At 39.0% G+C, this 18,993-nt stretch overlaps 2 protein-coding genes across 4 annotated transcripts in view; one reads left to right on the forward strand and one right to left on the reverse strand.

Annotated features, from left to right (window-relative positions):
* si:dkey-56m19.5 (fibrous sheath CABYR-binding protein) lies at window positions 1–9,771 on the reverse strand. 2 transcript variants are annotated; one of them, XM_061763835.1, is made up of 2 exons: window positions 9,639–9,771; window positions 1–2,122 (listed from the first exon to the last, which is right to left on the reverse strand). In XM_061763835.1, exon 2 carries the CDS (start codon window positions 2,112–2,114, stop codon window positions 507–509), a length of 1,608 nt encoding a protein of 535 aa, XP_061619819.1. In that variant the 5' UTR covers window positions 2,115–2,122; window positions 9,639–9,771; the 3' UTR covers window positions 1–506. The 2 variants fall into 2 exon arrangements, with proteins under 2 accessions (XP_061619819.1, XP_061619811.1); XM_061763827.1 differs by lacking the exon at window positions 9,639–9,771 and adding an exon at window positions 4,006–4,227.
* The window catches only part of dync1li2 (dynein, cytoplasmic 1, light intermediate chain 2), a 19,984-nt gene continuing 10,427 nt past the window's right edge, over window positions 9,437–18,993 (forward strand). The window contains exons 1-7 of one of the 2 annotated variants that reach the window (XM_061763813.1): window positions 9,437–9,809; window positions 10,579–10,652; window positions 10,918–11,034; window positions 11,121–11,351; window positions 16,846–17,009; window positions 18,590–18,683; window positions 18,779–18,914. In XM_061763813.1, coding sequence (XP_061619797.1) covers window positions 9,559–9,809; window positions 10,579–10,652; window positions 10,918–11,034; window positions 11,121–11,351; window positions 16,846–17,009; window positions 18,590–18,683; window positions 18,779–18,914 — 1,067 coding nt within the window. In that variant the 5' untranslated portion in view covers window positions 9,437–9,558. The remainder of the gene's footprint in view (window positions 9,810–10,578; window positions 10,653–10,917; window positions 11,035–11,120; window positions 11,352–16,845; window positions 17,010–18,589; window positions 18,684–18,778; window positions 18,915–18,993) is intronic. The other variant, XM_061763804.1, reaches the window with a different exon arrangement.

An 18,993-nucleotide genomic window follows, 5' to 3' on the forward strand; every position in this document is an offset into this window, starting at 1 on the left:
TCACTGTAGGCTATGGCAATCTTTTTATTCTCTGTTCAACCATTTTAAATTTAACAGATCTCACAAGTCTCATTTGTTATAAAAGGCCAAAACATTGTGTGGCTCTGCACATTGTAATAGAAAGAATATATGAAAGTCAATTAATATTGTCATATTAATCGGGCTCACACACAGATTTAATCATACATCACTCATTAATAACATGTCTATCGTTTGTCCACAATATTCGCTCAGGTGTGTCGTTTAACTGTATTGACTCATGCCTGAAATTCTAAACTCAAGTTGTACTTTCATCTTACCTGCTATCTACCCTCGTTCCGTCTATAATCATGTGACCGCATGTTTTTCATTTTTTGCTCAAAACTAAATAAATCATTGCCTGAGTTACCATGAAAAACACAAGCATTATTTCGACATTTCTGAAAGTCTTGCTGCTTTTGTGATTCCTTGGCGCCTCTCTCACATCTCACTGGAAGATTTGTCAAAATTCACATTAAGTTGAAAGATCAGGCTTCCTCAGTGACCTCAGTACTCAAAGCCTCCACAATGTCAGTGACGGCCTCTGGGGCTTCCTGGGCATCCCCAGTCAGGTTAACGTCCGTTTTCAGTTCAAAGTCACTCAGCTTCTTCACAGGTGACTCCACTGACTTCTCAATACCATTAACACATTCCTCTGGGTGTGTGGAGACTGTGCGCTCTCCATTCACAACCGGGAGTGCCGCTACTTCCACCACATCCTCTGTAAGAGGAGCGCTCTCCGTATCACCATTTTCCATCTTTGTTTCCACCACACTCTCTGGAAAAGGCACATTTTCCACAGAGGTTTCAGCAATCACATCAGATCCTGCAGGTTCTGCTATGTCTGGTCCAGCTGATTCATCATTTGAAGGCATACATTTGTTGTTGATTTCCTCAGCATCCACAGTCTTATGTTCCATGCTGTCATCTGTGGCCACTGTTGGATAAGGCTCATCTTCTTGACCTTGTTCCTCAGCTGGAGGTTCCTTTGTGTCAACCTCCTGTTCTGGCTCTGGTTCGTTCTCTGTCACTGATTCTGTCTCGGGTTTTGTTGCCTGCTCTATTTCAGTCTCCAAAATTGTCTCTTGCTCTATTACTGGTTCAGCCAGTGGTTCAAATTCCTGAACAAATGGAGGTGGGGCTATCTCCTCTGAAATGTCCTCGGGCTCTGTAAGAGTCACTAGAATGGGTTCTGGCTCTTTGAGTGACTCCTCTGGACTGGCAGGAACAACGTGTAGTTTTTTCACAGTTTCTTTAGCTGGAGAAGGTTCTTCGATAGGTTCGGGTGCAGCTGCAAACTCTGGTTCTGCCTCAATTGTTACAGCCTCTTTGACTGTAGCTTCTTCTGGTAATGGTGATGTTGCCTCGGATATTGCAGCGGGTTCTTCTAGAACTGGAACTGCCTCCTCTGGTGCTGTGGTAGGTTCTTCTAATACCGCAGCTGCTTCCTCTTGAACTGGAGTGGCTTCCTCTGTGCCTGCGACTGGTTCATTTGGTATTGAAGCCACGTCTTCTAGTACTGAAGATGATTCCGCTGTAATTGTAGCTTCTTCCTCTTGTTCTTCTGATACTGGAGCTGCATCTTGTTTGAATGCGGCTTCTTCTTCTTCTTGAATTGGAGCTGCATCTTCTTTGACAACGATGGTTTCTGTTACTGGAGCTGCTTCTTCCTTGACAATGGCTGGTTGTTCTGGAACAGAAACTACCTCGTCATTGACTACGACTGTCTGTTCTGGAACTGGAGCTGCTTCTTCCTTGACTGGGACTGGTTGTTCTAGAACTGGAACTGGTTCTTGGTTGACTGTGACTGGTTCTTCTGGTATTACAGCTGCTACTACTGCTTGTTCTTCAGGTGGAGCAGATTTAGACAGTTCAGGGTTTTTTCCTGCTTCAGTTACTACTGCAACAGCTGATCCAACAGCTTCCTCTTCCCCATTGCCCGATTCAGTTGTCACAGGAGCTTCTGTGGGTGGTGCTGCATCATCTTCTTTACCAGACTCCTCGGCACTTGCAGCTGGTGCTGCAGTATCATCCTTTTTTTCTTTGGGATCACTCACATCATACCCCTTCTTCTTCTTGCTCAGTTTCCCTCCCATGGTGTCACCTATGAGAAGAGTTGATAAAGATTAGGACATTGCATAATCTTAGAACATGTCTTAATTTGATTTTAATTAAATAAACCCATAGCAAGACATGGATAATCACTTTCATTTGCACTGGCAAATTACATAATTCAATTCAACTGACCAACATGAGTTTCAACACAGAACTCTCTTGACATAAGACTCATGACCAGACACAAGTAACAAGTTGTACCTTTAAAAAAAAAAAATGAATAAAAATCTTTTTCACCCGATTTCGAGCAACTGAAAATCACGCCAATTTTTCAATCACATCTTCGGATCGAGACATTCCTATAATTGGCATTTAGTTGTGTTCAATAAATGGAATAGGGATCAAGTCATTCAATTCTTCTTTGTTGTTAAAAGTAAATTTGAGATTCCGCTTTTATATTTCAAGAAAAACGACAACAACAACAAAATGATCAATAGCAAACAAACTCATGCAGCTTACTATTTTGTCTTTTGTCGAAGGTGCTTTGGTCCTGCACCTACAACAGGGAATTTGATGGCTTTTTTAACAATAGTTTCATCATTGTAGTTGCACTAGAGCATTCTACAGTGGTTATTTATGACGACACATTCTATAACAGTCTTTTTCAGTGGGGATTAGATTAGTACATAACACAGATAGTGTGTGAGAGGAATGAGTGTACAATGAGGATATATCAAGGGCAGCAGTTGATTACGACACAATCGGACTTCCTTTCAGAATAAAAAGGGAGAACTATGAGTTTTCTTTCATTTTGCTGGCTGTTTTTTAGCTGAGTTAGAGAATAAATCAATGTGTTTGAAAATGTATACCTAAAAACCTGCTGCAGATGCTAGGGTCATAGAAGCAAGATATTTGATTTGATTTGATTATTCCAACCAAAGATGATAATATATTGCAACCATCCTTATGTTATAAAACAAGACATACAGAACCCCAGGTGAGGGCAACATGTGGGTATGGGCACCAAAGTGAAAGACCAAGGAACTGTCCTTAGTGCTGCAGTGGAGCAATGAAGCCATAACGTGGCCACACAGCACTGTGCTGGGGAGTGGCTGCAAATCCATTTCACCTATGACCACTCCCCACTACGCCATTTCAGTAAAACTGTCTTGTGTCTGCTTTCAAACCACTCTATCTGGACCAAGTTCATTTGGGTTATTTCTTGTTGACCGGTCTCCACGTTAAATCGTGAAATTAAAAAATAACATTTTGTTGATAAAACAGAACGTATGTAGTCAGTGACATTTATATCAAGGAAATATAATGAGCGTGGAACAAAGGAGGTGAGTCCTCATCACAACAAGAGAGAAAATGGGTTTAGACAACGAATTGAGTAATACGGAATTAGGAGATAACTACACTTTACATTTCCAACCACTGTCCATCCCCCACCTTTACCCACCAACGCCTCTCTCTCTCTCTCTTGCTCTACTCTTTTTGTTCACCGGTTTGAACACACACACAAAAAATATTTTCAAAGATCATATTCAGAAAAAACGAAAGTCCTCTGGTATACAACCAAATAGAAAATTGAGAAATTTGTTCCGCTTTCTCTTTTGTACATTTTTAATTCACTGGCTAGTCTTCTTAAAAAAAAAAAAAAAATAAAAAAAAATCAAAGCTGCTGCCGGTAAAGACGCACCAGAGCACACAGGCTTAACCGCAGTCTCGAGGAAAAAAAGAAAAAAGAAACCTCCGCGGCTTTATTGTTGAAATGGGAATACATTTGCATAATTTTAGAAAAAGGAATGGCGAGAACAATAGGAACTGGTAATTTCTTTCTTTCTATTGCGAAAAAAGGGGGGGGGGGGGGCGACGTATCTCGATTGAAAAATAACGTATTTGTAAAAACAAAGCATCGGTTTGACCGACCTGTACTGAGGAAAGTAATCAGTTGGTCTCCAGACTCCGCTTGAATGTGATAATAGAGGCGAAAGCCTTGGGAGTGACAGCTGCGGATTCCGGTCTTGCTCTCTGAGGGTGCAGTGTGGGTCTGAGGAGTGCCCCTCAGACATCTGTCGCGATCACAATGCAGCCTAGCCCACCAGGGCTCCCACTGCAAAGCCTCCCGGTTTTAACCCCACCTCTCCCGCACACACCCTCTCCATTGCACAATTACCGATACTGGGGGAGCAACGAGGATTATAACAAATCAACAATGGAAAATTCGCAAAACGAAGATGTGAGAAATTATATCACGGGTCCCCCTAGGGGAGTGTCATTGTAAGATAAATTATGCATGGGAGGCTATAGGGCGCCGTTTGTAAAGCAGCTCACACTGAAAATAACACCAACATTTTGTTACATTCAGCTTCAAATAGTGTTTAAGAAAATAATGGTGTGAATTTTCATGACTCACTTTTCTGCACATTTAGAATAATAATCTAAATATTAAATGTTTCACCTAAATCTCAAATCTAAATGCTAAACATATATTTCAATGTTAAATATATATGTAAATATAAGTCTTAAAAATAAATGTTAAATGTATATAAATCTTCAATGTAATTGTAAATATACATTTTAAAACTAAATGTTAAATATATATAAATGTTACATCTATATCTATATGAGCTGGTTCTCTTTTCTTCCCCCTGCTTCCCCATCTCCCGCCCCGCTATTTCCACATGACACTTCTTAATAAATGTGACATTAAACACTTCGAGTACTCTTCAAATAAAATTTCCATAACTGGTTTGTTATTTCAGGCAGTGATAATATATTTCTAAGGGTCCATTTCCCTCTATAAGAAGTTTTTAATTTTATTTTTTTATGTTGCTATTTGATGCTACAAACACAGCTTTTATTTTGGTACTTCTGTTTTTTGGCAGCGTGAATTTGCATATTAGCTAAATATTTAGTTCGACCCGAAGCATTTACATTTAGCATTTAACATTTATATTTAGATTTAACATTTAGTTTAAAGATTTATATTTAAATTTACATTTAAGATTTATATATATATATAGAGAGAGAGAGAGAGAGCGAGAGAGAGAGAGAGAGAGAGAGAAAGAGAGATTTCAGATTTTTATATATTTAAGACTTGAATTTAAGATTTATAATTAGATTTATATTTAACATTTAGATATATAGTTAACATTTAGATTTAAGCTTTTATATTTAGCTATATATTTAACATCGAAATATATATTTAACACTTAGACTAAAGATTTAGGTGTAACATTTAATATTTGGATTTAACTACAAAGTTGACAAATATTGTTCAAAATGTGCAGAAAAGTTACTCTCGAAAATTCACATCAGTTTTTTAAACACGTTTTGAAGGTAAATGTGACGTGATTTTTGGCATGAGCAGCTTTACAAACGGCACCTCATAGAGAGGCATCATGTCAGTGAAATCTCAGTTACTTTGTAAACAAATATTAATAGTGATAGTCGCAACATGTTTTTTCAAATACTGTAGATATGCCCTGAATATGCAGAGCTGATATCCACAATATGTATAAGTACAGGAATATTATAAAATAAGGTAGCACCAACATTAATCACACAGGCTAAGGTAGATAAAGAGGATATTAGGTGTGGGGAAACTGCTAATAAAAGCATGATTGTTTTACAGCATTTGGTCACTTTTGACCATTGAAAAACTTAATAAAAGACAAAAACAATAATCCGAATATCCGAACTAATGTATTCGACTGTCTCGCAAAACTCTAAACTAGACTGGGTTGTATTGACAAGGATCGCATGGCTCCTAGAGCTGGTTAAATTACACGAGTCTTATTCAGAGCCTGTAAAATATTTGTTTTGACAATATTTAAATGTCATTGCTAGATTTATGAACCAGTTGCTACATTTTCTATGGATAAAAGCAGTCAGGGAATATTCTTATATTGGGACATAGCACCCTCACCTGTAAGCACAGCACAACACATGGTTAAGCAAACACTTAAAAATTCATAGAGAAATTAATAATGTACTAATTTAGTTTAAACCTGTTTTCACTCATGAGGTTTTGTCTCATTCCCCCAAACAGAAACAAATCAGTCAGTGTGACCTTAATTTGAATATTGAAAACCTAAACCATATGATCTGCACATTCTTGTTAGCCCTGGGTCTTGGACTATCAATTGTGATGCTGATATCTGTGTCACAGATGGAACAAAGATTCAGTTTGTGAGCAAAAGAAAACAAGAAAACAAGATCAATTTAGCATGTTATCCTTGCTGGATTAAATCAGAGCTCGGCAGTGACAAATGGCCAGCAGCAAGGGCTGAGTTTCACATGATGCAAATGTTCTGGAATGCAATCCCAGGAGTTGAACCACAAACCCTGTCTGCCACTCTGCTCCTACAAACATGGGAGTCAACATGTATGCAAAGATCTTGGAAATTCCCTTAGAGGTCCCCTTCCATCAACATCCATTTTTTTTCTACTATTTTATGCATAACAGGTCAAAATGAGTCTAAGACCTGGTTTAAGTTTAACATCTATGCAGTTTGTCGATTGAATGCAAATGACAATAAAAGCATAAGGTATGCAAAATGACCAGATCAGATTTCCGTGTATTTGTGCTGTAGAAAGTTGACTCATTATTCAAGTACCTGCCCATTTCATGGTTGCTACATGCCCACTCTCAGGAAAAACTGCTCAATGGCAACGCAGCTGGGTCTTGTGCAAAGCTTAAACTTCACATCACCTGCCAAACTCTGAGGATTGAGAAATAAATGGCTTCAATTTATATTTGGAGAAAATCTATAAGCTTTCACACAATGGTGGAAGTGCATTTTTGGGTTTGGAGCAAGCAAGCCACCTGGCTGGGCAGCCGCCACAAGCCACATAGAGTACATAAAAGCATACATGTGTTGTGTTTTACAGCAATATTTAAAATGTTGAATGTAACTGTGGTCACTGTCGCCAAATGTGTGTAAGAGATGAATTCCATGACACAGTTACATATAGTGATTGAATTGAATTGAAATATTCTTCACATTGATATAAAATTCCCCCCATATCAAACTAAATGAACACAAGGTCACTATAAATGCTTGGCCTGGCCGCTAAGAGCTCACCATTCGTCAACGGCCAATCAGAGTGAAGTTGTTTTCCATATTTACATTGAGGAGATGAGCGATCCAATGGGAGCAAAGTTTATTTACATGTGACAAATCCAGCAGTCTCAACTGCCAAGCGTAAAAGACCAAAGAGAAGCATTGGTAAAAAAAAAGAGCATGTTCAACCCAAATTTAAATGACATCAAAGACTAAAAAAATAATTTAAAAAAAATATGAAGGAGACCTTTAATACATTAGCCAAGTGTCCACAGTTTGCTATGATCAAGATCTAGACATGATTCCCAACGAGGGTTCTGTGGCACCATAGTGTGATCATCGAGGTGCTGCAGAAATTCATCCAATTTTACTTAATTTGTCTTAAAAATTATTATTCACCAATTACCAATATACAGTATCTTTGTTCAACTATCAATGCCAGTGATGTATAGTGACAGGTAGAAACATAAATGCTCTTAAATAGCAAAAGGTACAATAGACCTGTGTCGTCTCCACCTGGTGCCATTCATACAACAGAAAAAGTCATGGCTTTGTGCAACTACATCAGCTTTGAGTTTAATTAAACGCCCAGATTTCACATAATTGAGTAAGTAGATCCATCCATCCATTTTCTGAGCCACTTATCCTCACAAGGGTCGCAGGAGTGCTGGAGCCTATCCCAGCTATCATCGGGCAGGAGGCGGGGTACACCCTGAACTGGTTGTCAGCCAATCGCAGGGCACACATAAACAAACAACCATTTGCACTCACGTTCACACCTAGGGGCAATTTAGAGACTTCAATTAACCTACCATGCATGTTTTTGGAATGTGGGAGGAAACCGGAGTGCCCGGAGAAAACCCACGCAGGCACGGGGAAAACATGCAAACTCCACACAGCCGGGGATTGAACCCCGGTCCTCAGAACTGTGACGCTCTAACCAGTCGTCCACCGTGCCGCCACATCATACATATGAATTAATAAATGGTTTGGAACAGGGTCGGCCCGCCCATAGGGTAGGGTTAGCAAATGCTAAGGGTGCAGTAATCCCAAGGGGGAGCCAATAATCGGGTAGAAAAAAACTTTTTTAATTGTTTTTTGGGAAAAACAAAAAATGGGGGTGGGGGGAGGGTTCACCTTCAATATAATTATATTCAAATGAAATGAGAATGAAAATATAAGCAATCAAAAAAAAGAAGGGGAGCAAGATGAACTGTACAGTACTTTGAAATCAACTCACCTTGAGGCTCTTTCTCTCTCCTAGTTTCCCTACAATGTGCAGAGCGATGCATTCAAAGCCCCTCGGAATTAACAGGGCCAGCATTAAAAACAGGATTTGTCTGATATTTACACTTTTTTGATGATCTTAAACATGAAAGTGGGGAAACTATGTCAATATATAAGAATTTGAGAAGGGGCCCAATACTTTTGCACAGCACTGTTTTTGGAATAACTTGACAACTAACTTTTAAAGTGGAAAACATAGACAACATAGATTCAAATGTAAAGAAATGCCTAATTAATATTAATACAAATAATAATAGCACACAATCCCTACTCTGCTGAGGGCAAATCTATTGATGTGACCCCCAGAGAACTTTGGAAACATATCGAGTACGGCCAAAACTGTCCAGAACACAGGAGAAAAAGAAAAATATGGAGGAAAAATGGGGGAAAGAGAGGTCAAACTGTTACTACTTTTGGTTTGTCCCTTTAGGTGTCGAAACAGCAAGTTACTCTCACGATTTGTTTGGCTGTAACAATACAGTATTGAAATGAATAAAATGTTCCATTTAAAATTTTCTGGCAAGTTATCTTATAAAAGTATTGTTAAAAACTATTTCTGTTCGACATTTTGTTAGCTTCGCCTAGGGCGCCACATTGGCTTGGGCCGGCCCCGGTTCGGAATTACAGGCATTTTGGAATTTTGTTCCCCTGAACAAAAGATGACAATGCCACCATCTACTGTATTATCCCAGCACAACAGCTATTTTGCCAAAGTCGTAACAAAAAGGATATTTCATGTTATAAATGTCATAAACAGTACAGTACATAGACTTATGAAATAAAAATAAAACAAAAGTGTTGGCAGTATTGCTTTTGAAATTCTGTCAAATTGTTGCTGACAAAGGGAGAAATGTTTAGTTGGCGCCTACGTATTATTTATAACTTTTCCCCCAAAAGGTTGGTTGTAAATTCCAACTTCAGTGGAAAACTTACACGTTACATAAGTCAGCGACGCGTCGTGACAGGCAGAAAATTAGACTAGATAGCAGAAGGTAGATAATAAAACGGTGGATCTACTTTTTGAGACATTTTGTTTAGTGGCGTTCCGTTTTTTTAATGGGGGAAAAAAAAGTGCCTCGGCTCAATAAAGGTTGACAAACACTTAATTTATGATCGCGCATTAAATATGCAACCAGTATATTTGACGAGATGCCCCGCCCGAGAAGAGACTCCGGCGCGGCGTGGCTTCCGAAGAATGAAACGTACCTTTGGCCACTTGGACGAGGGCGGCGCTGGTGGTGGCCAAGCAAGCAGCAAGGCCTCGCTTTTGTGCTCGTACAGAGAGAAGATGGCTCCCGTTTTGGAGAAGCAACTCCCGGGCGTAGCCGGAGCGGCAGGCGACAACATCAACGACGAGGAAGAAGGGCTAGACCTTTGGCAAGTTCGGCTATTCTTTTAGCAGCGTAAAAACGGTTGGCTTCTGCGGGGAAAAGTAGAGTCGCTTTGCTTTGTCGACACTGTTTGCTTCTCAGTCAACACCGGTCCGGCTAACAGTAGCGTTAGCAAAAACTGAGGCTGGGCGACTAGTTTGCTAGCGTTCTTTGTGATTATTGAGTGTCTGTTGAAGAGTTTGAAAGACTTTCAATTCTCATTCACACATATACACAGACACACACACACCCATATAGATATATATATCTCTATATATATATAGAGATATATATATCTTTTGAATCCCGCAGTCAAGTCTGACACCTATCGCTTGTTATCGGGTGTTTTTAAATGTTATGTCAAGTCACAGCTAGCTAACTGCTGTCACTTTACTATGGGATACAACAAGCTAACAGGAACCTTCAACCTAACCCCTTAAAAATCAGTATAAACGAAACCGTGAATTTCAGAAGAACTTTAACAAGTGTCTGTGTCACTGTGTCATGGCCACTCTGTCTGCTTTCCACTTCACAATTACTTATGTCAACAAACAGAGATGACATCATTTCAGCTTTTTTTAATTGCACAGTTTAAGAACAGTGAAAAAGGGTCTTCTATCAGTCTAGTTATGTGTAAGTTATGTTGATTAGCTTTTTATTTTTTTTATTAATATTGACAGAAACTATGTAAAAGTCTGCTCTCCTCACAATGTAACCCATATGTAAAAGTCTGCTGTACTCACAATGTAACCCACGTTTCTCCTCCTGTCTAATAGGACCTCAATACTGAGTGATGTGTCTACCCGTTCAAGTTCAAAATTGCCATCAGGAAAAAACATTCTGGTATTTGGTAAGTGTTTATGAAACCTCCAGTGTGGAAGACTGAGATTTCTTTGAATTGTGTTTGCGGTTGTCAGCACTGAATGGAGTGGAACACCGTTTGCCTTGCTGGTTTAGCTGAGCTTCCTTCCATGCAATTAAATGGATACAGGCCTACTGTGAAATATTTTGTATAATGTTAAAGAGATCAGGTATTATACAAATAAATTTACTGCCATGATTGATCTCTCCTTCATTCATTAAATAAGTTAACCGATGGTAGTGTTGTCTCTTAGGGGAGGATGGATCAGGAAAAACTACACTCATGTCCAAACTTCAAGGGGCTGAACACAACAAGAAAGGAAGAGGACTGGAATATCAATACTTAAATGTCCACGATGAAGACAGAGATGGTGAGTGCACCTGGTTAAGAATTGTAATCTGTAGTCATGTTAGTGGTACTTAGTGTATATAACAATTGATTAGTTTCCTTTTGCAGACCTTACACAATGTAATGTGTGGATCCTGGATGGGGACCTGTACCACAAAGGCCTGCTCAAGTTTGCCGTTTCCGCTCAGTCACTAGCTGATTGCTTAGCGGTGTTTGTTGCGGATATGTCGCGGCCCTGGACCATTATGGAGTCACTGCAGAAGTGGGCCAGTGTGCTACGTGACCATGTGGACAAACTGAAGATTACTCCCGAGGACATGAGACAAATGGAGCTCAAGAGTAAGTACCGTAATTTCTCATGTATGATGCGCACCCATGTATATTACACACCCCCCAAAGTTGACCTCAAAATTCTGGAAAACCCTTCTACCTATGTATCATGCATTTTTACAATGCATGATTTTGCTTCTACCCATATGATCAAAACATGAAATATTATCTGTATTTTGTTAGTTTTTTCAAAGAATTATTCTGAAGTTAAGCACTTTATATGAACATGCAATACTTTTTATTTGCTTGCTCTTATTTTGAAATTCACAGCCCTACTTTTATTTAGTAAATGAGAAAACACACAGTTGTGCTCATATGGTTGATTACCCAGGCATTTGTAAGATGGGTACAATTCTTTACAGAAAACATGAAGAGCCAGGCAAAACACAATTTTATTTTAATGGGATTCAAATTAAACTGTCAAGCATCTCAGAAAAGCATGATCATTAAACAAAACATAACCATGAAGAAATTAATGATTGTTGTTTTTTAGTCATCGGTCGTATTAAAAAAAAATAAATAAAATAAATTCCACAAATTCTGCCAGGGTATGTAAACATATGAGCACAACGGTACATATATGCAATCGTACGTGCCCCTGTCATATTGGAATAAAAGTGAAGGCTACACCTTTTTCATAACCTCTAGGTGGCAGTGGCATATTAGAATGAACGTGTACACCTTTCTCATTACCTCTAGGTGGCAGTGGTATATTGGAATGAAAGTGTACAGTTTTTTCATAACCTCTAGATGGCGGCATACATTCATAAAACAAAGGTTTTTTTTAATTTCCCCCTATACCTTTGTATAATGCGCACTATTGACTTTTGACATTTTTTGTGGAGAAAAAATTTGCATTATACATAAGTCACGGTAACCACTGACTTCATCTAACTGCTGACTTCATTTACACACGTTTGGCATCGTCCATCTTTTATGGGGCATAATCTTTTGTCCTGTCCGAATCTGGTAGTCATTGTGTATACTGCTTTGAAACTAGTGACAATGATTACTTATCAAGCAAACAATCAGATTTAAAATATTTTCTATCTCAACATCAGAATTATGTTTTTGAATTATCCAGTAGCGGTGTTCAGATGGACAGCACTCAATTGTTCCACCATATGTTTATGAAGAATTGCAGAAAAAAAAAATTAACACACACTTTGCTTGATTGACCTTGTATGAAAGAGCATTTGAATGATATGAGTGAAGTGGATGTAATATTACTCATTGTTGCTGCCAATTTTAGGTCATTTTCAGAAGCCCATGATCCTCAGCAGTGTGTTCTGGCCATGGGCAAGTTCTACAGTTAACAAACGAGACGTGCAGATGATCTAGTGTTAAATTTAGATGTGGTCATGTCTAGCTCATGAAGAGCTCTATTCTATTGAGAACAGATGATGCTTTTTGTACAGGTTAGTTAAGCCTTCATGGTTTTTAAGGTTTTTACTTCTCGACAGTCCATGGAAGTTGTATCATTTATGATGCCAAAACATTCATTCATTCATCCATACATTTTCCACACCGCTTATCCTGACTCGGGTCGTGGCTGTCATGGTACCTATCCCAGCTGACTCTGGGCAAGAGGCGGGGTAGACCCTGAACTGGTCATCAACCAATCACACGAAACATATAAACAACCATTCACACCTACAGACAATTTACAGTCTTCAGTTAATCTGCCATGCATGTTTTTGGGATGTGGGAGGAAACCAGAGTACCTGGAGAAAACCCACACAGGCACGGGGAAAACATGCAAACTCCACACAGGCGAGGCCGATTTGAACCCAGTCCTCAGAACTGTGAGGCGGATGTGCTTACCAGTCATTCACTATTCCGCCGCAATGTCAAAGCAATTAAATTACATCTATTAAAATGTAATAGAAATACAAACTTCCTTTTATCCATTGACTGTATAGAATTATGTTTAGTCTGTGCATGTTTCGTTAGTGGCGAAATCCCAGTTGATAATAGCTTAAATTGCTTGAAAATGTTTTCACTTTCAGCTGCATGATGATGCAAAAGCATGATTAGTGACATCACAACTAGCTTCTGGTCCATGCTGCTCAACTAAGCTTCAACCTAACATTTCTGCACACACTGTATACAGTAGTTTAGCATAGTAGTGAAACGGAGATATAAAAAAAAAATAATAAACTGATGTGATGGTCTTATACATTATTCTTCAATGTTATGATACAAAAGATTACAAGTGTTGTGCAAATACCCAATAAGGCTTTCCTAAAGGCAAAACAAAACTAAACAAAACACAGTATGTAGCATTCATTGCTAGATGATGTCTTACTGGGCATTAGAAAATAATTTGCTCCATATTTTTGAGGAAAGTATCTATTTTTCTCTGTGTTTCAACACTTGAGACCCCGCCCATAGACATGGTAAAACAGCCACATAAATAATTTCCTTAGCATGACAGCCTTGACTTGTAGTGGGACTCAGTCACATTGTACTGTATTTTAGTCGCTCTTTATGAGCGAGACTGGCAGCAAGTTTGTGCGAGTGGCTCCAATCCAAGAGATCTTGCAGCCCTCTTGCATCATGGTTCCCTGCCCTCCGACAGTAGCGTCAGGGATTCTGAATTCACTCTGTGGGCAGGACGCACTGAAAGTGGCTGCTGGATTTTTCTAGTTAAATTACAGGATCAGCTGAGAAAGTAAAGTGAAAAAGGAAGCAATGAAACATTCGGAATGAAATATTAAGATTGTATTTTTTTCTGAAAATGTGTCAGTCATTCTACTTGCATTAACTAGTTAAACTATTGAAATAATTGCCATTTTTCTAATTTCTCTGAAAGGTAATAGACCATTTACATATAAAACAGGATTGCAAAAACTTTGCTCTTCCACTTTGGGAATCTATATAAGCAAATTTCTTTTTTTTCTTGCTTTCTTGCTTCCTTGGAGTTAAATGAGTCCCACATTCTCCTGAATTCATATTTCTTCCTTTTCCATTTTATAAGATTGTGCCTGTTATATTTACTTCAGTAACAATAAGGCTTCTCTGTAATATAGAATATTTCCCTACTTGTTGCCCCACATACAAAATCCAATGTTTTAAAGTCAAGGAATTGGCACCAAAATGCAAGTTAATTTGATGTCGCAGGCTGTCCCTAGCTACATTCCAAAGCTCCTGAGGAAATATGCCAAAGCTTCCTGCATCTAAGCACACGCGCGCGCATCTTTAACAGCTGGAGTTACAAAACAAGGATGCCATATTCCTATGGATGTTTATCACAATTAAAGCTATGTCTTGGCAACAATAAATTGTCTGCCGTATTTGAAAATGTGTTTATTTTCATCCACATTCTGCTATTGTCAGTTATTTGCCATGACCATTTAATTAGCAGTATAAATATTATTGCTCTCTCTAAATTTGAGAATTGGCATATTAGCACTTTGCAAAACAGGCTGACAGTGACTTCCTCAAAGATGATGAACAACCAAAAGGATGTAAGTCAGGAATCCAGAGATGCTCAAGGATGGGGACCACAAGAACACTGCTTGCTCATATTGTTCTCTCTATGTTCGTAGAACATCGGAGTGGCGTGACAATTAAAAAAATAAAAAATAAAAAATCTCAAATATTAAAAATCTTGGATCATTGTCTATATGTTGCTCAGTCCCGACACAACTATTTTAACATCCACAAGAAAAGTTGTCACGCAACCTTTTTGATTGGCAGCATCATTCAGCCAGATACTGCACTTCCATTTACATATACAGTGGTGTGAAAAAGTGTTTGGCCCGTTCCTGATCTTATTTTTTTTGCAAGTTTGTCACACTTAAATGTTTCCCATCATCAAACACATTTAAATATTCATTAAAGACAGTACAAAATCTAGTTTTTAAATGGTGTTTATTATTAAAGGACAAAAAAAATAATAATCCAAACCTACATGGCCTGTGTGAAAAGGTGATTGCCCCTAAACCTAATAACTGGTTGGGCCACCCTTAGCAACAACAACTCCAATCAAGCGTTTGTGACAACTTGCATTGAGTCTCTTACAGCACTGTGGAGGAGTTTTGGGCCACTCAAGTTTGCAGAATTGTTGTAATTCAGCCACATTGGATGGTTTTCGAGCATGAACCGCCTTTTTAAAGTCATGCCACAACATCTCAATAGGATTCAGGTCAGGACTTTGACTAGGTCACTCCTTCAGCCATTCAGAGGTGGACTTGCTGGTGTGTTTTGGATCACGTTCATTTGCGCTTGAGGTCATGAACAGCTGGCCGGACATTCTCTTTAAGGATTTTTTGGTAGACAGCAGAATTCATGGTTCCATTTATCAGAGCGACTCTTTCAGGTCCTAAAGCAGCAAAACAGCACCAGACCATCACACTACCACCACCATATTTTACTGTTGGTATGATGTTCTTTTTCTGAAATGCGGTGTTACTTTAATGGGGTGCACACTTTCCAAAAAGTTAAACTTTTGTGTCATCAGACCACAGAGTATTTTCCCAAAAGTCTTGGGGATCATCAAGATGTCTTCTGGCAAAATTTAGATTTGCCTTAATGTTCTTTTTGCCCAGCAATGGTTTTCTTCTTGGAACTCTGCCATGCAGGTGATTTTTGCCCAGTCTCTTGCTTATGGTGGAGTCATGAACACTGACCTTAACAGAGGCAAGTGAGGCCTGCAGTTCTTTGGATCTTGTTGTGGTGTCTTTTGTGACCTCTTGGATGAGTCGTTGCTGCACTCTTCGGGTAATTTTAGTTGGCTGGTCATTCCTAGGAAGGTTCACCACTGTTCTACGGGTTTGCCATTTGTGGATAATGGCTTTCACTGTGGTTCACTGCAGTCCAAAAGCTTTAGAAATGCATTTTTAACATTTTCTCCAATGATAGCGCTCAGTTACTTTCTTTCTCATTTGTTTCTGAATTTCTTTAGATCTCGGGATGATGTCTAGCTTTTGAGGATCTTTTGGCCTACTTCACTTTGTCAGACAGGTCCTATTTAAGTAATTTCTTGATTGAGAACAGGTGTGGTAGTATCAGCCCTGGGTGTGGCTAGAGAAATTGAACTCAGGTATGATAAACCATAGTTATGTTTCAACATGGGGGGGGGGGGGGGGGGGGGTAATCACTTTTTCACACATGGCCATGTAGGTTTGGATATTTTTTTCTCCCTTAATAAAAACCTTAATTCAAAAACTGCATCTTGTGTTTACTTATCTTTGAATAATATTTAAATTTGTTTCATGATGGGAAACATTTAAGTGTGACAAACATGCAAAAAAAATAAGATCAGGAACGGGCCAAACACTTTCCCACCACTGTAAATGAAGGAAGGAATGAGGAATGGAAAGTTGCATAATGTCCTATAACAATGAAACTACAGTATTTGGTGTTGATCTTGATCATAAGTCAAAATAATTTTCTTTCCTTTTAACATTTTATGATGGATGTTTAGAGGGCTTAAGAAAAAGTTGTGTTCTCAAATGTATCATAGCTCATGTTTTCTCCTCTTTGCCATTGCCTTAAGTGGTGAAAGCGTTCCAGGAGTATGCAGAACCGGAGGATGCCACCCCTGCCTCGCCGCAGAGACGGGCACCGGCGGCAGGGGAAGATGAGGCTGTTGTGTTACCACTTGGGGACAACACACTCATGCACAACCTAGGCATTCCAGTGCTAATAGTTTGCACAAAGGTAAGGGCTTTGAGGTACAATATACTTAGTAGTAACCAAGACCAATACCTCGAATTACAAAAGTCAGTTTGATTGCAGCCAGGGTGATCCTGTGTCATATACTATCCTTGATACACATACAGTATAGTCCGTAGTGATCTGTTGTCCAGAAAAATTGTCGTTTATTATACGAGGTCATATAATTATGGTAATTGGCATGCACTTCAGACAGTTCAGCATCATCAGTCGTTTTCTGTGCAGCCACAAACTTGAATAAATGCAGCCTTAACACTTGGGTATCATGTCCTCTATAAAACTGGGCCCCACAACAAAGGCTTTATGTGGATTGCAAGTTCCTCCAAGTGTCCTTCAGACAAAGTTAGAGGTTTAATCAATCTGTTGAAATCTTCTTAGTTATGCACAGACTCCTCACTGCCTAAAATGATTTTCCAGACGTTCTCCTGGAACATCTTTTACATCTCTGTGTTAAGCCAAAAATACCTCTGTATTATCTTGGCAACCTCTTCCATTGCTGTATTTTATGGATGGGCTCTTAAACCCTCATGAGGAGTCATTCACTTAATAGTGTGAATTCCGCTCCTCCCCAGGGGTATGTTTTGATGCAAGCTTTTACTTGGGCGTTTCGTTTTGTGAGAGACCGCCCTCTATTAAAAGCAACTATTCTTGTTTGGTAAACCTCCAGGCAGACTTCAGATGAAGGTGCTTTGCTATCAGCAGGGCTTCACATGCTAGCTGTGGCCTTTTTTTCTTTCTTTTTTTTAGGTGGGGGTGGGGGGGGGGCGCTGTTCATCAAGATCTCATTTTTTGGTCATATCATCATAGGAGTCAAGAAAATTTTTTTCCATTTTCTGTACTGCTCTTTTTCACCATCCCTTCTGTCATGACTTTTATCAAACTTTTAATGTGGTGGGTGTGTGTATGGTGTGAAGAACTTCCACTGATGTTTTTAACACAATGTTTTGGAGAACTCTAAGTATACTGTTTTTGTTACAAGCACATCCATATGTAACATCCCTAAGATGGACAACTTCATATGTCCAAATCAGTTTTGGGACTTGCAGTAACCGATTCATGTGGCGCTATAAGTTTCTAAATGTGCTCAAAAGGGGTTTCAGAAAGGCAAAGTAAGCTTAAAGGCGGAAGATTGAAGACCATCCCATGACTACACAGTATTGATATGACAGTGTGGACAGCAAGTCCTTTACAGCACACAGGCCCGTGAAACAACTGTTTCACTCCACTTGGAAAATAATTTACTGGCCGAAAATAACTTTTCACTGCCTTAAACATGCAAGAAATGTTGTCAGTGACTCTCCCATCCTTTGGTTTAGTTATGGGAACTGTCGGCCCCTGAAAAACACAAATTTTTGTAATTTATTGTTCCTCGAAAGTATGACAGCCATACAAAAGCAATGTTAATCCATGAGCTATTGTTGCACAAGATTCAGCTCACCACTGAACCTACTGTAACGCCGTTGTTACTACCAATATAACAAATGTAAAATATGCCCTTTGACTCTGCTTATTTTATGATATTAATGTATCATAAATCTCTCTCTCTCTCTCTCTCAAATCCACAGTGTGACTCAGTCAGTGTATTGGAGAAGGAGCATGACTACAGAGAAGAGCACTTTGATTTCATCCAGTCCCACATTAGGCAATTTTGCTTACAATGTATCCTTCAAACATTTTGTTGTTAATATCGCTCCTGATAATTTACTTTGTAGTTTCTACTCCAACCTACTTTATACCTTAAGCCAACTAAACAGATGGAGCTGGTCTAATCTACACCTCAGCCAAAGAGGAAAAGAATCTAGATCTGCTTTATAAATATATTGTACATAAATTGTATGATTTTCACTTTAGCAATCCTGCCCTTGTAGTGGAGAAGGATGCAGTGTTTATGTAAGTGAAGCTCAAAATACCCATCGCTCTTTCTTAATGCCTATATCAGACTACAGGATTTTAGCCCAGATATTGGCCC

Source organism: Phyllopteryx taeniolatus, chromosome 2, assembly GCF_024500385.1.
Source record: "Phyllopteryx taeniolatus isolate TA_2022b chromosome 2, UOR_Ptae_1.2, whole genome shotgun sequence".
Lineage (NCBI taxonomy): Eukaryota > Metazoa > Chordata > Actinopteri > Syngnathiformes > Syngnathidae > Phyllopteryx > Phyllopteryx taeniolatus.